Source organism: Clupea harengus, chromosome 3 (assembly GCF_900700415.2).
Source record: "Clupea harengus chromosome 3, Ch_v2.0.2, whole genome shotgun sequence".
NCBI lineage: Eukaryota > Metazoa > Chordata > Actinopteri > Clupeiformes > Clupeidae > Clupea > Clupea harengus.
Window position 1 is genome coordinate 1,902,936 of NC_045154.1, and position 19,992 is coordinate 1,922,927.

Genomic DNA, 19,992 nt, shown 5'->3' on the forward strand with positions numbered 1-19,992 from the left:
TGTGAAGATATCCACACCTATGCAATAGGACCTTTTCCTTGCTCATCACCATAACCTACAATTATATATACGCATGTATACCCAACTGAGCTCTGTCCACTCACTTTGTCTCTTTTCTTCCCCTCCTACTATGAAACTGCTGATAGTACATCTGGGGGGGTTTACTTCATTAAAAGCAGTTAATAAGTGTCTCAATCTTTGCACTGTGGTGTTTTTTTCATTGTCAAACTGAGGGCCTGCCATTAAAAGCTTGAGAAGCTTAATTGAGGGCTATCTTTTCACCAGACATATGAAGGAGATGCCTACATGTCCAAATCACTTATTAGGGGTGCAGTATTATTGTGCACTAAATACAACCACACAACCAAACGGCTCATTCTTAGATGGGAACTCTATTTGTCCACACTACCATGGAGGTGTTGTCACTATTATTTACACTACATGCAACACAGACAAGACAAGAGGTCTTCCAATTTGGGTCTTTATTTAGTTTTAAAGCAGTCCATTACAATTAGTTACAGTGTCCACCACTTCAACGTTGTACACATTTTTGAATTTGTTAACCTTTTCTGTGAATGTTGTCTTATCTGTAATTATCTGGAAAATATAAAATATAAAATACTCTACATTTTTGCATGGTGGATCACTGTTCCTTCCAACAGTAAACAATTGCACTGTTATCAATAATTGCCCACTTCCCACCACCAACTAAAGAGGTTGCAATTTGATAGAATCTAATGAGCATGCCAAACTAAGAACAGACGGACTGGAAACGAAGAGCGGACTAGAAGATCCAGTCAGGACTTCTAGAGTTTATTTCTGACTGTACCTGACTGTACCATGTGTTGGCATTTATACCATTCAGTCAGGTAGAATACAGGGGAGGGGGGTGAGACCACACCCTACAGGTAATGGCAGGAAGGGGAGACAGTGGGGTGGGGGGTTGTTCTCTGTTTCAGTAATCTAGTAGAATCCACTGAAATGGAAAGGGATTGGCCCACCCAGTTTCAGTTTACAGTACCTGATATTCCCAGTTGGTCTCCCATTCAAGTACTAACCAGGCCCATCACTGCTTAGCTTCCGAGATCATACAAGCTCAGTGTGGTATGGCTGTAAGCCATTGCTATTGCTATTCTTACAACAGTAGAAAAGCAATATTCGGTTCTATCAAATTGCAAACCAACACAATACAATTCAAGAAAGCACAATACCTTTTGTCATTATATGTCAATCAGTGGCTCCACTAAGATGCTAGATATGATATTTAGATTTGTTTTCTGATAGAAGAATATTTCCAGATTTTGTACATTGGAACAGATTTAACAGCCACTAAACAGTTATTGCTGAAAACCGGGAAATAAAGAAAATAGAACTGAAATCTGAACGTTATGGATACATCACACTATTTGAGATATATATGATATACAGACAAAAAAAAGTGTTGATTCGCACGATTCTTCATCGTTCCTCACTCTCCATGCTCAGCAGTTACCACACTCGGCTCCTTCCCTGGAGACAATTGACACAATAGATATCAGAGTAACAAACTTAATCAGCACAAAATGATGACCCTCAGTGCACAGCTGGTTACACTGAGGGAACACAAACACTCATATCTGCTTGTCTTTAGAAAACTGTCAGAACATAGAAGACTAAATGGTCTAAAGCAGTGGTTCTCAAACTGGGGGGCCTTGCAGGTGGGCGTGGGGCCACGGACCTCTCACTCACAAAATGACAGGGACCTGGATTACAGTTGTACCAACAAATCACAGACACCATTGCCTTCAGCCTGGCCAATGAAAACTGATAGTTATGATTTGAAAAATCAATAACGAACTGTAGTAGATGTCCACAGGTTGGCCTTTGTAAGATTGATAGACCACCATTTGTGTATCAATAGTTTCGTAGTTTGATCAGTTTTTCTGTCAATTGGATCAACAGCCTTTTAAAAGGCTATTCCTATCTCCCCACTTCGGTTTCCAGACATAACCTCAGCCTTACAACACTGCTATTGCAGGACACTTTAAACAGCTTTTTTAAAAGGCTATTTTCATCGTTTCTGTCTGCAGTAGCATGGCCTACATCTTTATCTGCCATCATTCCATCTCTTTTATCTTCCTACTGAGCTCAGCCTTGAGATCCCCAACACTGGTTTTGTATTGTGCAATAAACATACAAAGTTATTTCATCTCTGGTTTCTGATCTAATTGTTATCTCCGTTAATCCACCTGCTCTGGGTTGTGTCCCGCATTGCCATTAAGGTGTTAGTATTGCAATCGCCCTTAGCCTACTGAGCACTAGCCTCTTGCCTTTATTATAAATGTATTCATATCACATTCTTACAACAGAAGGACAACACCAACACATTCACTCAAAACAGATCCTCCAAAATCATTACTTTCGATTTGGGAAGCACAAACTTGCAAAAGTTTGAGAACCCCTGGTCTAAACTGAAGTATGAACCGTACCTTGCAATGGGGCAGAGGTATCAGAACCGGAATCAGAACCGGCATCGGACTCTGTGAGAAGGTCAAAGCACATATAAAACAAAAACACTAACACTTTTTTCATTACTTTCTGTATGCCTTGTCATAAAATACATGTGTGTTTGTGTTTTATCAACATTACAAAGACACAAATATATTACAGATGATAAAAGATTGATGACCAAGATACTATCAAATTATCAAATAGCAAATATTCTAGTTCTAATTCTATTCTAATATCAATATTCTAGTTATATATTTGATAATTGATAGTTGATAGTGATTGATTCCGGTTCTGATACCTCTGCCCCATTGCAAGGTACGGTTCATACTACCCTATATATAACTAGAATATTGATATTAGAATAGAATTAGAACTAGAATATTTGCTATTTGATAATTTGATAGTATCTTGGTCATCAATCTTTTATCATCTGTAATATATTTGTGTCTAGAAAAGTGAGTATTTCAAGTTCACTCTATCATGTCAGGCTTATAGCTGCAAGAGGTACTCACGTGATGCCTTGTTGTAGCCTGTAAAGATACAAGAGAATGTTTATTATGCTGATGCATCATCAAGGCTGAAATCAGAAACACTGAAATGGCATGAAAGATGTTACTCTCACCTTTCTTCTTCATCATGGCAATGGCAACAACCACACCGATCATGACAAGAGCAGCGACACCACAGCCAATGATGATGCCAACAAGGTTATTGCCTACAGAAAAGAAAGGACTCCGTTAATCACCTCCGCAACATTATTAAATACACACATGACACACATGCACACACATGCACACATGACACACATGACCCTGATCATCCTACAGTGAGTCTGGGATGGCGCACAGACTTGTTCAATTAAACTAGTGAACAAGTATGTCTCCCCTCTCTGTACATGACAACACTTTCCAGTATGAAGACCTCAAAGTAGAAAACACTGATTTTAGAGCATTACATGATTTATTCCATCACATAGCCTACAAATGTGCCAAAAATGTCAATAGATTACATTGTGTAATTTTGTAAAACAATGTATTTCATTTAAAAAGTAAATTCGTTTTTAAAAGCAGAACACGCCATTTTTTCTGGAAGTTATTCTGAAACTTGGCTTAATGTGTGATTGGTGTAACTGACGGAGGCAGATCAATGCTCTGATGAGTTCTGTGCCTCCTTATCATGGAGAATGTCTCCCCAAGGAGTTGCTTTATAACTATGGTTGCAACTGCCAATGATTTTGTGTTTCTGGAAACATTGATCACTGCTCATTACAGCAGGTGGAAGCATAGTTGCTTAGTAGTTTCTATCATCCATATAATTTATTTTGTCTGTTTACCTACATTATCTATTTCCTCTACTACATTCACACCTTTCTGTAAATCTGTTAGCATAGGTCCTGAAGATTTGGACCTGAACCCATTATGAAATGATTTAGACTAGTTTTGACATTCGATACGCTGCAGAACACCATTATGGGTGTTACTGGAAGTATGGTGTATGAAGTACAGTGGTGCAGATTAGCCACCTAGCCACTACAGTGAGAAACAGAGCAATGAGTGGGTGAACAGGAGCAGATCACTCATCATGGCTCACTTTGGTTGTATATAATGTGGATTATACACGAGTGACAAAAACACAGAGATCTGTACAGTTACACAGCAAATGTCAGTAGTGGTAGGTTTGGGTCATGAAAAAGCATATATGGTTACAGTCCTTATTTACATTCTACTTCAGGTTCTTGGAGGTTTCACTAACACCACAATAACATGTAACAAGGCAATGGTCCGTCTCCATACTGGTGTTTAAGGTGTTGGTTCTTACCATCTTCCACAATCAAGGTCTTAATAATGGGCTTTCCGCTCTTGTGGGCCACCTCACAGGTGAACTGTCCCTTCTTCCTCTCCTCATGTGACACTAGAAGCTCAGCTCTCTTCTGGAAGGTTCCATCCTCATTGGGCAGCGTCTCCCCCATATTAACGTCTTTATGCATGTCCTCTCCATCCCTCTTCCAGGTGATCACCACTCCGTCAGGATAGAAACCTGTGGAATGGCACACCACTCCCAAGTCCTTTTGGAAGAGGGTGACCTCAGGGGAGACTGGAAGATCAAGGTAGTAAGAGGGGATATTAACAATGACAAAGAATAGTAACAATACAACAATAATAATGAAAATGACAGCAATGCAGGAAAGCAAAGGCACAGAGTGGTCTAATGTTTGTCTCCATGGAATGACTATCTGAAAATAGAGTACATTACATTGTACTACATTGATGTACATAAATAAAGTGAATACATTTGATTAGAGTTTGAAAAGATGATATCTCTTGGAGGAGGACTTTAGTTTCAACATAATGACTGGAATCCTGCCCACTGTAGAGCAAATGCGGTTATCAGTGTTGTGTGCTGCTGTACCTGTTCTCCCCAGAGTGCTGTTCCCATACTGCACATACTTCTTCAGCCACTCAATGCAGTACTGAGAGTAGTGATTCTTCCAAAGGTCAAGATCAACCCTGCCATTGTCCCAGTTGTTTTTTGTTAGGACAGCCCGTTGATTTGATGCGATGTATCTCAGGTTCTTCAGATCCAGTGAGATAAAGTCTTCTCCATCATAACCATACTGATCAAATTCATCCACAGCATTACTCTCATCATCCCACTGACAGCCAAACACGTTCTGCCACGTGTGCACACCTGAGGGTAAGATGGGGAGAAAGATTTTAGAATCATCAGAATCACACCTCTGATTCCTCACTACCTTCATCATCTGCATCATTCTATTATTCATTCAACTGTCACCCAGAAGCTGAATAACCATCAGCACGAGCTTGTATCTGCTTTCATGAGTGCATGGCCTGCTCACATGTGTGGCAAGTCATTAGTATGTGTGTTCACTATTGATTACAAAGATGGCATGGTGTATCCTTGTTTGCTGCTCTTTAACACTCAGAATGGCTGAAGATGTTCTTTATTCTGGACAATGGGTCATCAAATATATATATAAGAAATATATATATAAGATATAAGAAATCAGTCTGGGCATTATATGGTCCGCCTACAGCAGTTATCTTTTCTTCTCCATATTAATAACAGTGTGTTTTAATTCATAACTTATTACAGTCCAGTGGGCTGCATCAGGGATGGACATTTATGTGAAATCCAATACAAATAATTGAATATATATCAGGGATGGACGGAGAAAGGGTGCTGCCCCTTTAATTGTTTATAAAAGGTCCCTCAAGAATCTTGACGATCAGGCATTTTTATTTGACTTGCTATCCAGCAATCCTACCTCTATAGAGCTTATTCCGGACGTAGGTGTTGCCTTGAGTCATTTCCTGTCGGTTTTTCATGCTGTCACTGACAAACATGCACCTTTTAAGAAATGTAGGATAAAAAATCGTTTTATCCCCTGGTTTACTCATGATATAAGTGAGGCCACTACTAATAGAAATAAGGCCTGGGCATTAGCAAGATCCACTGGCTCTGCTGCAGCTTGGCAATCTTTTAGACACCTTCGTAACAAATGCACACATCTGCTGAAAATGGCCAAATCCAAATACTTTGTGAATCATTTGTCTGCTTGTGGTAGTAATCCAACAAAATTCTGGAAAACAGTTAAGTCTCTTAAAAGGGTTTCCCCACCTACACTACCCCAGCAGATCATGCTGGAAGATAAAGCAATTAATGTGCCTAAGGAAGTTTGTAATGCTTTCAATAATCATTTTATCCAATGCGGCACTTTGTTTGACCGTTCTAATTTCCCTGATGTACCGGATGGAGTGCTAGATAACTTCACTGTTGATGCCAGGTCACTGGGAACTGACCCAACCACATTCTTCTCTTTTAGACCAATACAACAGCATGAAGTCCTCTCTGCTCTTCGTAATTCTAAATGTATGAAGAGCTCAGTGGGTGCAGCCCAGTTAGACCCACTTCTCTTGAAGCTTGCTGCCCCCATTATAGCCAGACCCTTGACCCACATTTTTATTCTATCACTTTTTTCTGGCCACATTCCTAGCATCTGGAAATCTGCATTAGTGGTGCCCCTTCATAAAGGTGGAGACCCAAATTATATGAACAATTATAGGCCGATCTCCAAGCTCCCATGCCTAGCCAAAATGTTGGAATCCTTTGTAAATGAGCAAATTAGCTCTTTTCTATCTTTAAACTCAATTTTATGCCCCTTTCAATCAGGTTTCAGAGCTGGACACAGTACCATTACTGCAACAACCCTTGTGGTAAATGACATAGCCTCTGCTACCTGGTTCACCTCAAACTTCCTCAAACTTAACAGTGATGAAACCGAAATCCTTTTAGTCGGTACTAAATCCACTCTACTCAAAGTTGACAGTTTTTCCCTCTCAATTGACAGCTCCATAGTTTCCCCCTCCCCCCAGGTAAAGAGTCTGGGTGTCATCGTCGACGGCTCACTCTCCTTCAAATCTCATATCAACATCTCCACCCGCACCGCCTACTTCCATCTCCGTAACATAAATCGCCTCCGTCCCTCCCTCACCCCCCACACCACCTCTATTCTTGTACATAGCCTTGTCACCTCCCGTATCGACTACTGTAATTCTCTCCTCTTTGGTCTCCCCCAGAAATCCCTCCATAAGCTCCAACTGGTCCAGAACTCAGCTGCCCGTATCATCTCCCTCACCCCCTCTTTCCACCACATCACCCCCATCCTACAGCAACTCCACTGGCTTCCAATTCACTTCCGTATCAACTTTAAAATTCTTCTTCATACTTTTAAAGCCATCCACAACCTTGCCCCTCCTTACCTGTCTGACCTCCTTCACACTGCCACCTCCACCCGCTCCCTCAGATCCTCCTCTTCCATCCACCTAACTGTCCCCTCTGCCCGGCTTACCACCATGGGGAGCAGAGCTTTCAGCCGCTCTGCTCCCAAACTCTGGAACTCACTCCCACCTGACATCCGAAACATTGACTCCTTCCCTCAGTTCAAATCCTCTCTCAAAACCCACCTTTTCAGGATTGCATTCTCACTGTAGTTGCCATGCTGTTTTTACTTGCACTTTTAATTTTAATTGTTTTGTTATTTGTTTGCTCCTGTTTTAAATTGTAAAGCGTCCTTGAGTGACATGAAAGGCGCTGTGAAATAAAATGTATTATTATTATTATTATTATTGCTGTACACAAGAAACAATGTTGTGCCGCTTTATTTATTGACCTGTCGAAAGCTTTTGATACAGTAAACCATGAGATACTTTTTGGCAAACTGGACTCCCTGGGATTTGATAATATCTCCCTCAGATGGTTCAAAAACTACTTCACGGGTAGAACACAATGTATAGATGTTGCAGACCTTACATCTGAGGCCCTAGTAATTCATTCTGGTGTCCGTCAGGGCTCTATTTTAGGCCCGGTATTGTTCTCACTTTACATTAATAATATCTGTGACCATTTAGAACATTGCAAAGTCCATTTTTATGCCGATGATACAATTGTGTATGCCTCAGCGCCCTCTATAGATCAAGCAGTTTCAAACCTTCAACATGCTTTTGATTGTGTACAGGATTCCCTAAAGTCCCTCAAATTGATGCTGAATGAATCTAAGACTAAATTCATGATTTTCTCCAATGGTAGAAATAATGTCCCCCCCACCCATAGGATATGCACCCGTTCTGGGACTAATATTGAGCAAGTTCCTTGCTATAAATACCTAGGTATCTGGCTAGATGATAGGCTGTCATTTAAATCACATGTTCTTGACCTAGCTAAGAAGGTTAAAATTAAACTGGGTGCTCTTTATAGAATAAGATCTTGTTTTACTTTTGAAAACCGAATGGAAATAGTGCAATCAACAATTTTGTCAGTTCTTGACTATGGTGAGATTGTTTACATGTATGCTGCACCCTCTACCTTAAAACTCCTGGACTCTGTTTACCATAGTGCTATTCGCTTTGTTACAGGAGACGCTTTCAGGACCCACCACTGTAACTTATACAAGAATGTTGGTTGGTCCCCTCTAGCAGACAGGAGGGAAAAACACTGTCTTTTATTTGTTTATAAAGCCTTAGTGGGAAAACTGCCTAATTATCTCATGTCACTTTTAAAATTAAAATCCATCTGTCATAATACACGGTCACAGAGCCTCATCTCCCTTGAAATCCCCCTTACAAAAACTAATATATGTAAAATAGCTTTTAAGTTCTTTGCTTCCCATAAATGGAACACTATTCAAGTGGAGTTGAAATTAACCAAGTATTTGTCTGTCAACCAATTTAAGAGCCTTTTAGATAATAAGGATGTGCCTCAATGCTGTTGTTTTAAATTAATTAAATAAATTTTTTTACTTTATGTTATTTTTTTTTTATTATAATTTTTTATACTTAATTTCTGAGTTGTTTAATGTGTTTTTTTTTATTTATTTTGTCTGTTTTGTTTTGTTATGGTTTGTTTATTTATTGTTCTTCTGTACTATGTAGGCTCAATCAGGGCATTGCTGCAAAAGAGCCCTGTGCTCAGTCAATTCTCCCTGAATAAACAATGATGATGATGATGATGATGATGATGATGAGAGCGAGCAGGAGGGGAGCCTCATAGTCAACCTCTCAAGCCGGGCTCTGACGGAACAAGACAACAAAGTACTGAACAAAGGACTATCTTTTGTCCCTACTCCTATGGGGAATCCCTTCCAGACCAAGGAAGAACTTTTCAAATTCTTTCGCAGCATAAGGCTAAAGTACTTTTATCAAAAAGACAGGACAGATTCAACTGGGCAAACTGGCTCTATTGAGACCAGGCCTATACCACAGTTTACAGTCAAGAGTACATTTGTACCACCTGTGACATGTTCCAGTATTGATACCTTCTGCAAATTAATGGAAAGAGATGTTGATTACATCTTCCATTCACAGAACAGAACCAACAGACATCAACTGAACTTGGCCGCAAAAGAGACATTTTCGCCCCTTCAGTTGTCCAAAGAGGCTGATGTAATTTTCAAGAGTGCAGACAAAGGTGGTGGTCTAGTATGTATTGACAGAGCTGACTATGACATGGAGATTTTAAGACAATTGGCGGACACTAATGCACACAAAAAGAGAAGTAGATCTATTCTTGAATGCTGCACATGCTGCTGGGTCCATCACTGACACAGAGAGAAGATTTCTCACCAAGGGACATCCCACCATTCCCGTCATCTACATCTTACCCAAAGTGCATAAACAGTTTATTAAGACTCCCCCTGGACGTCCAATAGTGTCTAGCAACAATTCATTGACTGAGCCTCTCTCCAAATACATTGATCACCATATCAGACCACTGGTGACGGATCTTCCCTCGTACATCAGAGACACAGGAGACCTCATCAGTCATCTCTCGCAACTCTCTGTGACAGGCAATGACATATTGTTGGCAACCATGGATGTGGTGTCTCTATACACCAATATTCCACACCAAAGTGGCCTGAGGGCACTTAAACACTTTTTGGAGAAACGTAGCCATCAGTCTCCTCCTACACAGTTAATTGTGGACATGGCAGATATAGTTTTAAGTAGTGATGGCGAAATGAAGCTTCATGAACCTTTGAAGCTTTTCAGCCAGACGTGTTGAAAAAAGGTTCACTACTCGAAGCGTCGTTCGCTCTCTAGTGACACCTGCTGTTCAATAAAAATACGTTGTAAGAAAGATTTTCTCGGGACAATGAATTTGTTAAATTTGTTGTGGTGCGCAAGGCCTGCTAAAAAAACATGCACAAAAACGTATGGTGAAGAAAACGTACCTCCATTAATTCAAATTTCATTGTAGGCGAAAACAACGACAATAAAGGGTTTCCTTTGCTATTCTTTGTTCTAATAATAGTCAGACCTATGAAACATACGGTTGTATGGTGGCACAACGGTTAGCGATGTCACCTCCAGGTGCGGACTACATAGTTTCGAAGCTTAGCCAAAGTAAATTTGAACCCGATATTTTGGATAAAAACTCCTGCTAATTATCTTTACTATATTCTGTAGCCTATGCTGTTGGAACAGAGTTAAACAGGGTTCTTGCACTATTTCAAAAGTAAAATGTAATGCTTTTTAAGACTTTTTTAAGACCTCAACCAATATAATTTAAGACCCAAAAATGTCACAATTTCTTTGGAATACTCAATTCAGGGGTGCAAACTCATCAGGGTTGAAAAAGGTGACAACGATGCGAACCCCCTAGGAGGGTCCGGGGCATGCTCCCCGGGGAATATATTTTATATATAAGAACATTTTGCACATTTTAAAGTTCAATTCATCAATCTGGTGCACTTTGACAACAAAATGATGAGGCTAGATCTATGAAGAACTTTGTGCTGTTGTAAACAATTTTGTGCTCTGGTAACAGTTTAATCATAAACATTCCTGTGTTGAATGTTGCACGGGCACAGGCCAACCCAACCTGCCTCTAGTTGAGCCACAGTAAAGGCATCCTCCTCCTAAAATTCTCTCATTCTGAAAACAAACTGAAGTAGGAGAGTGGTAAATTTGTTCAGTTCCAGTGAAGCGCCCGGCAGTAGAAAACGGGTCAGTGTTTCAGATTACATAGGGACGTGTGGTGAGGGGAGGCAGAGCCTCATAAAAAGTGAAAAACTAAATAAATATTAATATGTATCTACTGATCTGTGCTTTAAATAAAATGTTTGTATGATTCCGATCATTTTTATAATCAAAATCGCTGAATTTGACCATGAGCATGTTCCAGTTCAAACAGAGGCGACTCGCGAGGTGAGGCAGCAACGAGCTGCGCCTCATCTCAGATTGTGCAATCCCTCACACACTGGGTTGAGCACATGACTTTTGCTTTCTCATTGTTTGTCATCACTGAAATATTTGTAGACAGTTATTATATGTCGTTTGTATCCATAGAATAGGTAATGTAATGTATTTCACGTATGTGAAGAAGCTATTTAGTCTTGCTGATCTGTCATAAAACCACAGTGAAAAAGCACATAGGGGAGGCAAACGTAACCTCTGCCTCAATGAAGGGGGCATGCGAGAGCCTGGAAAATGGTCTTCCAATCCAGTGAAGTGATAGATAAATACATAATGGGAGACCAGAGCTAAAAGGTTTGCTTTAAACGACAGGACAGAAGATAACTTTAGCAGCTAAACTCCGGACCAAACTCGCCTGACGGCCATGTCTTTTATGTAAATGTACATTTTTCGGCGTTTTCACGCTTAGATTTGTCAAAAGTTACCGAGAAAAAGACACTGTACTATCCGATAACACCGTTATTGTAACCAGCAAAAATGGTTGATGTGATTTGCGAGGCGTCTGTCAGCCAACTGTCTGACTTTAGCACGTTAGCCTACGTTAGATAGCATAACGTTATTGCAGCGTACCAACGTTACACGTTACCGTAAATGCCATCTTAAAAAGGCTGTTTGAAACCAACGCTTTCACCCGAAAGACATGTCTTGTAATACACCTGTCAATTACAGCATTGAGGCAGCTACCTTCCATTTCGAACAGACCAGAAGACTCGAAATAAAAAGCGTGTCATGGTGACATGGGTTGGCCAAACAAACAAGCTTGAAAGAAATATTCATGACAGCTTGCGTTCACAGATTACTTGGAGATACCCAAGTGTGTGTGTGCGTGTGTCGAACCTCACATCGACCACCGCGTAATGGCGACACGCAGCCTGACGTCAGCGTCTGAAGCCGACGTACCGTAAACAGTTATTCAATTGCGGAGACTCATTTCACACAATACTAAATTAATCAACTATTAGATGTTTTACGATGCGCCACTGTGCTTTCTCGTCGTCATTAAGCGCACCGGCAAAAAAAATAATACCTACAGCAACTTTACGTGAAATTTAAGACAATTTAAGACCTTAATTACCCGAATTTGAATTTAAGACATTTTAAGACTTTTTAAGGACCCGCGGGAACCCTGTTAAAGTGTATTTGGAATACAGGTCAGTACTTTTGTAAAACCAAGGGTAGTGAGAGTGCTTTTGGCCAACTGGTCAGTGAAAGTGCAGGGCACTGAAAAGGGGGTGAAAGTGCTTTGTGCAACTGGATCAAGGGCTTTCTCTTCCTAACTGGCTCCATAACTCTATCTCAAATAATCTATACTACTAACAACACCAAACAATCTAAATCTCCAACTCCCGCTAAATCTCCAACCACTGACAACAACAACCACGAATACGAGATGGGAATTTGGACATCGTATTGTCGAAGCGTCCCGCCAAAAGTGAACGAACGAACCACTTGGTGAAGCACTTGATTCAAATGAGGCTTCAGACGACACGAGTGACGTCATTTCGGCAAAGCGATACAAGCCTCGATACGCGCTCCGTCTGGAAGTGCTTCATTTTCGTGACACAAGCTCCGAAGCCTCGGGTTCATTTGTAACATCACTAGTTACCCATTTACACAGATACAGATCACCAGTGGCCAGACACTTCTCCATGTCTGAGCACAAAATTTGTGACTTGGAGCCGGTAGTGGCAATTGAACGTATATTACCCAGCCGCAGAAGCGGAAAGTAAATTATTACAATGTGAAGCGCGCTGGACCTTCTACATGGGCACATTGTCTCCTGGAGGACTCAACGAAGACTTTGACCTGACTTGTTTTCTGTAACCTTGGACATTCCTGTGTGACCTATATCAATATTTCTCAACTAACACATGCACTGGCAATGAAATGTAGTATGATATGGATGTTTGATGAAATGTTTGGGTCTGTGCTAGACGATTTAACAGCAGCTGGTCTCTGGTGCTTGTTAATTGATTGCCAATAAACTGTTTGCGTAAATGCATTGTGATTGGTCCATTTAAATCCTGCTAATGAGGGCATGTCCTGTATATGCTGTGAATTTTTATTGCTTGTAATTTGCATTGAGGATGGGATCACCCGAAACGTTTGCACTTGCACTTTAGTTTTCTTGTCTGGTGAAGCCAATACACCACTTTTGGATGAAATAACTCGGTTTTTAAGGTACTTTTTTGAGAGCGAGCTCCGGTCTTGATTTTTGTTCATGTGTGTGCACAGGACACACAGAAAAACAAAAAGTAGGGTGTCCCGCCTTAGGTGATTGTCTGCCCCGCCTTGATTGATTTCACCTGATCCTCATCATCCTTCCCTATTAGGTGGTGGGCCGAAGCCCCGTATCTGTTCAACTTTGCAAATGTTGTTGCCACCTCCAGTTTTAACACATTTAGTCAAAACCATAGTGTAAAAGTTGCCTTCAATATCAGTCGAACCAATAGCACGATGAGATACTGGTGTAAGAACATTATTAACCAATCAGATGCAGCCATATTGATACCTGTTTCACAGAGGAGTCAGCTGTTGGACATATTGACATCTTTCACTGCATCAGCGACAGCCCAAAACCATTGAAACGGAGACGTGTTGTAAGTATTAATTTGATCAGTATATGGCAGTTTTATAACATGTTTGTTTTCTTAACCAGCTTTTTATACATCAGTGATAGTGTAAATAGTTTTAGCTCGCTAACGAGCCGTAGTTTGTACCATATAAGCTAGCCTACTGTTAGCTATGCTATTTGTTAATTCCTCATGAACCTAAGTTTAATCAACTTTATTCACCTTGTATGGGGTAGATGCAGTGTTCATTTTGTTGACGAAAACTATGACGAAAAATATGCGTTAAACGACCTTCTTCCCATGACTAAAACGAGACTAAGACGTGACGAAAACGGATCTTTGAAAATAAAAACTATGAGCCCTGAGATGAACACATTTATCTTGGTCCAATCTGAGAAAAGAATGTGCTCCCAATATTCATCAGTAAAGTTTTCTTGAGTAAAGTTTAATTTTGCAGTTTCGTGCCAAAGATCTGTTTGGCTCAGATGGGGTCCACATGTTTGACATGGACCTGAACAGGACTACCACAGTGAATGCAGTCCTGACACTGAAGCACGGAGATGGGAGTGAGATGATGTGTTTGTCAATGTCTGGACAAATATGTATGATCAATTTACAGTGGGTACGGAAAGTATTCAGACCCCTTTACATTTTTCACTCTTTGTTTCATTGCAGCCATTTGCTAAAATCGAACAAGTTCATTTTTTTTCCGCATTAATGTACACTCAGCAACCCATCTTGACAGAAAAAAACTGAAATGTAGAAATTTTTGCAAATTTATTAAAAAATAAAAACTGATATCACATGGTCATAAGTATTCAGACCCTTTGCTCAGTATTGAGTAGAAGCACCCTTTTGAGCTAGTACAGCCATGAGTCTTCTTGGGAATGATGCAACAAGTTTCTCACACCTGGATTTGGAGATCCTCTGCCATTCTTCCTTGCAGATCCTCTCCAGTTCTGTCAGGTTGGATGGTGAACGTTGGTGGACAGCCATTTTCAGGTCTCTCCAGAGATGCTCAATTGGGTTTAGGTCAGGGCTCTGGCTGGGCCAGTCAAGAATGGTCACAGACTTGTTCCGAAGGCACTCCTTTGTTATTTTAGCTGTGTGCTTCGGGTCATTGTCTTGTTGGAAGGTAAACCTTCGGCCCAGTCTGAGGTCCTGAGCACTCTGGAGGAGGTTTTCTTCCAGGATATCTCTGTACTTGGCCGCATTCATCTTTCCTTCAATTGCAACCAGTCGTCCTGTCCCTGCAGCTGAAAAACACCCCCATGGCATGATGCTGCCACCACCATGTTTCACTGTTGGGATTGTATTGGGCAGGTGATGAGCAGTGCCTGGTTTTCTCAACACATACCGCTTAGAATTAACGCCAAAAAGTTCAATCTTGGTCTCATCAGACCAGAGAATCTTATTTCTCATAGTTTGGGAGTCCTCTATGTGTTCTTTGGCAAACTCTATGCGGGCTTTCATATGTCTTGCACTGAGGAGAGGCTTCCGTCGGGCCACTCTGCCATAAAGCCCCGACTGGTGGAGGGCTGCAGTGATAGTTGACTTTGTGGAACTTTCTCCCATCTCCCTACTGCATCTCTGGAGCTCAGCCACAGTGATCTTTGGGTTCTTCTTTACCTCTCTCACCAAGGCTCTTCTCCCACGAATGCTCAGTTTGGCTGGACGGCCAGGTCTAGGAAGAGGTCTGGTCATCCCATACTTCTTCCATTTAAGGATTATGGAGGCCACTCTGCTCTTAGGAACCTTGAGTGCTGCAGAAATTCTTTTGTAACCTTGGCCAGATCTGTGCCTTGACACAATTCTGTCTCTGAGCTCCTTGGGCAGTTCCTTCGACCTCATGATTCTCATTTGTTCTGACATGCACTATGAGCTGTAAGGTATTATATAGACAGGTGTGTGCCTTTCCTAATCAAGTCCAATCAGTTTAATTCTTTTAATCTGGACTCCAATGAAGGAGTAGAAACATCTCAAGGAGGATCAGAAGAAATGGACAGCATGTGAGTTAAACATGAGTGTCACAGCAAAGGGTCTGTACTTATGACCATGTGATATTTCAGTTTTTATTTTTTAATACATTTGCAAAAATGTCTACATTGCTGTTTTTTTCTGTCAAGATGGGTTGCTGAGTGTACATTAATGCGAAAAAAAATGAACTTGTTCGATTTTAGCAAATGGCTGCAATGAAACAAAGAGTGAAAAATGTAAAGGGGTCTGAATACTTTCCGTACCCACTGTATATATTAAGGCCAATAATTGTTTGTAAATTATAAATATTTACCTCTCAAATCTCTGGAAGCTTACACTATGGGGGTTGTGTCTCTTTTAGACCTTATTAGTGATTGATATGATAGCTTTCGTCTTGATTATCCAATCATTTGTAAGGGGTTTACCATTTATCCACGACAACGATCAAGGGATGTTCATACGACCCCAGAGTAAATCTTACATATTTACATCAGTATTGAAAAGACTGACTCTGCTTTGTTTTTAACACTGCTGAAAAACAGACTTATGCCCTGCATGTTTACCTCTCTTGGTCACACTCTGGCTGACTCTTAACTCTCTGTTCACTCAATTATCTTTGAAAGACTGGAAAGAAGGGAGAGCAGAAATAATGTGATGAAAATGTACCTTCAGTCTGGTTGAAACGAGATGTTAGATCACCTATGTCGACTTTAAATCGAGCCGCATGGAAATCGACTTTTTTCGTTTCCCAGTTCCAGTGATCAGAGTCTCCTTCTTTAGCCATCCACTCTTTTGGGACCATTCTCTTGGTGAAGCTGTCATATTGGGAAACATGTTGGCCATCCAGAACACCAACAGCTACAAACTCTGGGAAGTTTGGGATACCAGATGTGCAAGTATAGAAATACTGATGAATGTGGATCACTGAAAGAGAAAATAGGTCTGTTGTTAGACAATTTGCTTGTGAAACCTGTGAAATCATACTCATACTACATTATCTACCATTTGCTACCATATTACAGTGCCTGGCAGAAAAGTATTCAACCCCCCTGAAAATCATCATCATCATCACAATTACAAAAGATACTTACACATATTTTTTCAATCAGTATTTTTATTGCAAATATTTCAAAGATACTCTAGTATTCCCAAAGGCAAAATAAGTTATTTGTCTGTGAACATTGAGAATAAATAACTATACTACTTGAATTCATATTCAAACCCCTGTGCTTTTGAGTTCCAGATTCAGTTCAAGGCAAGTTATTGAAAACTGATACAGAGGTGCCACTTAACTGATCATAATTATGTACAACCTAGGTGTAAGTGGCACTCCGTCTTAGTTCCATATGCCACTAATGGAGCAGGCTTCTAGCAACCAGTCTGAACGCGACAAAAAATCTTCCTTTTAAACTTTTACTGACAAAAACGTAACATACAAACAAAACATGAATTCTTTAGGTCTTACTAACAGTAAATCGGTACATTGGTGTTGTCGGTCAGAAAAACTTTGTTGCTCCTTAACCTGACCATCTCAAACTAAACAAGCACAAGTTGGTCACATGACCACCTTTCTCTTTTGATTCTAAAACATTCCACTCATTTAACCAATCAATGCACTTTACAGCTATGAATTAAATCATATTTCTCCATTCATGAAATTATGAATTTACAGATTTAAATAAACAATATTCTAAATAATAATATTTTTATACAACAAAATCTCTTCTTCAAATTGGCTCTTACACTAGGAGTGTTTAAAGTAGAGATCACTTTCTGGAGATAAAAATCACTGTGTAAGGGGTGTAAGCAAGGTTGTGAGGAAAAGACTCAAAGAAAATATCTAAGTGTTTAGATAATCAAATTGAGTACTACTGGTTCTATTAAAAGAAAGTTGCATCACACCATCTACACTGTAGAAAAGGCTGACCCCCCAAACTAAGCATTAGAGGAAGACATTAACTGGTGAGGGAGGCCACCAAAGTCCATTCATCACCCTGAAAAAGGTCAAAGTTCAGTGGCAGGAGTTGGACTGCAGGTGTAGGAGTCAACACTCTAAAGAGATCTACACAACACTGGGCTCTAGGGGAGGGGGACTAAAGAAGGCATTGTTTAAGATCCACATTAAAGCATCTATGGAAGTTGCTTAAGATGTGAAAAGGTTTTAGGGTCAGATGATACCAAAATAGAGCATTTTGGCCAAACTGTCAAAGAGCTAGATGTAGCGTAAATCCAACACTGTCAATGCCTCTGTCATGCCAACGCTGAGCCCTGCTCCTGCCACGCCCTGCTCCTGCCACGCCCCCTCCTGATTCAACTCACCTGCCTCAGTCACCTTCCCAGTCCCCTGATTACCTGCACCTGTCACTCTCTCCACTATATAAACTCCTCACTCCCCTCACTTCCCTGTCTGGCCTAGTTTCAAAAGGACTAATTCCAGAAGATGCAAGCAGGTCACTCTATCTCTCCACGTTCTCTCCCTAGCTCCTGTGTTTTCGTGCCTTGTTTTCCTAGTTCGCGTGATTACTCAGTTTTTCTTCGTTTGCTCTAAAACTCCTGAGCGTTTTGTTTTGTTGGACAGTGAACTTCTGAGCTTTGTACTAGTGGACAATATCTTCTGAGGGTTAATTACCAGTTTTGCTTTTGTGTTCCCCCCTGTATTGGCTGTTTCCAATAAACTCTGTCCACTCATGTCTGTGTCGCCTGAAGTCTGTGACGGCCTCAGAAACACCATCCCTATACTGAAATATGGCAGTAGTAATGCCATGGTGTGGGGATATTTCTCATCTGAAGGAACTGGGGAAACTTGAAGGAAAAATGAATACAAAAAAATTCTACTCAAAATCACATCACAAGAGGACATGTTGTCAGTGCCGCTGCTAGCCATTTTGGTGCCCTAAGCATAAGTCCTTTATGATGCCCCCCCCCCCCCCCCCCCCCGAGAAAAAAAGTTTGTCTCTGCCAGTTTAACATTTTATTAAAACGAAAAAGAACAACTTCCTCAACCCCAAGTGAGGGACACTTTCTTCCAGGTGTGCGCGCGCGCCAACAGCTGACCAACAATAATGAAAATCGCAAGGTTTCATTAGCCATACCATAAACCTATTAATTTTAGTGTAATTTTGGCAAACCACTACTGTACTTGCTTGGATGTATTGTTCATAGTAATAGTCATGACAATTATTACAAGTTTCTCTCAAATTTCATGTTGTTTTCTTGAAATAGCATTAGACCAAGGCTGCCCAATTTGGGGCCCGCGCTCCGATCAGAATCAGAGTCAGAACGTCATTCGTCAGCATTTTAACCCATTTCGAACAGGGCCTCTGTCTCAACGTCCTATGTAATAGTCTAGTAGCCAACTAGGTGAACCCGGAAATGTTGAGTACACCAAAGTTTTTTTGCAGAAATGTGAAGTATGGGTCCCCAGTATACAGAAACTGCCGGATGCTAATTTGCATATGTTGAGCAATTTGCATAATTTGCATAATTAGCATTATTAGCTTAATCGTCCAATTTGACCACATATTTTGCCCTGTATGGCCAATTCCTACAATATTGGAGTCTTTTTATAGGTTTTAGAGGATGCTGAATTCAATTCTGGCACTTTCATACTTTAAAATGGTAATTGAATAACAAATTTGGATACATTTAGACACATTTGTTATTAATTTTGGACGAAATCTAAGGTTATTTTCATGGTAAACACAATCATCTTAGATTTCAGAATCATGAATGCTCTTGTGAATGTTAAAGCATTTTTTTCAGGGTGTAGTGAAGCTGAATCCCCTCCTGATACTTGACTCCTGATTCAAATTTGCATTGCTGGAGGAAAAAGCATTGCAATTGCAATAAACTCCTTGGGGTTAAACACCCTGTTGCCTCATGTGAGCGGTGAAGATGAGAAGGCCAGTCTGCTTGTGAGGTGGCTAGGGTGAACAGATGTCACCACAGTCACAATGTAAACACTTTGATGGTGATTGGGTATCACTTCTGGCACACCCACTAAACGCGGTTAAACTACCTCAAAAGCTGCTGGGCACCGGTGTGCATCGTAACCACCAACCACATGACGAACAGGTATGTAATGTAACTCTGTTGAATGTCCCCCGTGTGCGATCAACGAACTATGTACAAATATACACTATATACTGTACATGCCATACAAGACAGGCCCCTTAAGTCGC

General features: G+C 40.6%; 1 protein-coding gene across 3 annotated transcripts in view; it reads right to left on the minus strand.

Annotated features, from left to right (window-relative positions):
* Positions 1 to 465: 465 nt before the first annotated feature.
* The window catches only part of LOC105901307 (class I histocompatibility antigen, F10 alpha chain-like), a 128,102-nt gene continuing 108,575 nt past the window's right edge, over positions 466 to 19,992 (minus strand). The window contains exons 2-8 of one of the 3 annotated variants that reach the window (XM_031564164.2): positions 16,478 to 16,735; positions 4,900 to 5,178; positions 4,309 to 4,584; positions 3,113 to 3,205; positions 3,003 to 3,020; positions 2,469 to 2,519; positions 466 to 1,509 (exon numbers count right to left, since the gene is read on the minus strand). In XM_031564164.2, the coding sequence (XP_031420024.2) occupies positions 1,469 to 1,509; positions 2,469 to 2,519; positions 3,003 to 3,020; positions 3,113 to 3,205; positions 4,309 to 4,584; positions 4,900 to 5,178; positions 16,478 to 16,735 (1,016 nt within the window). In that variant the 3' untranslated portion in view covers positions 466 to 1,468. The remainder of the gene's footprint in view (positions 1,510 to 2,468; positions 2,520 to 3,002; positions 3,021 to 3,112; positions 3,206 to 4,308; positions 4,585 to 4,899; positions 5,179 to 16,477; positions 16,736 to 19,992) is intronic. The other 2 variants (XM_031564163.2, XM_042707470.1) reach the window with 2 other exon arrangements.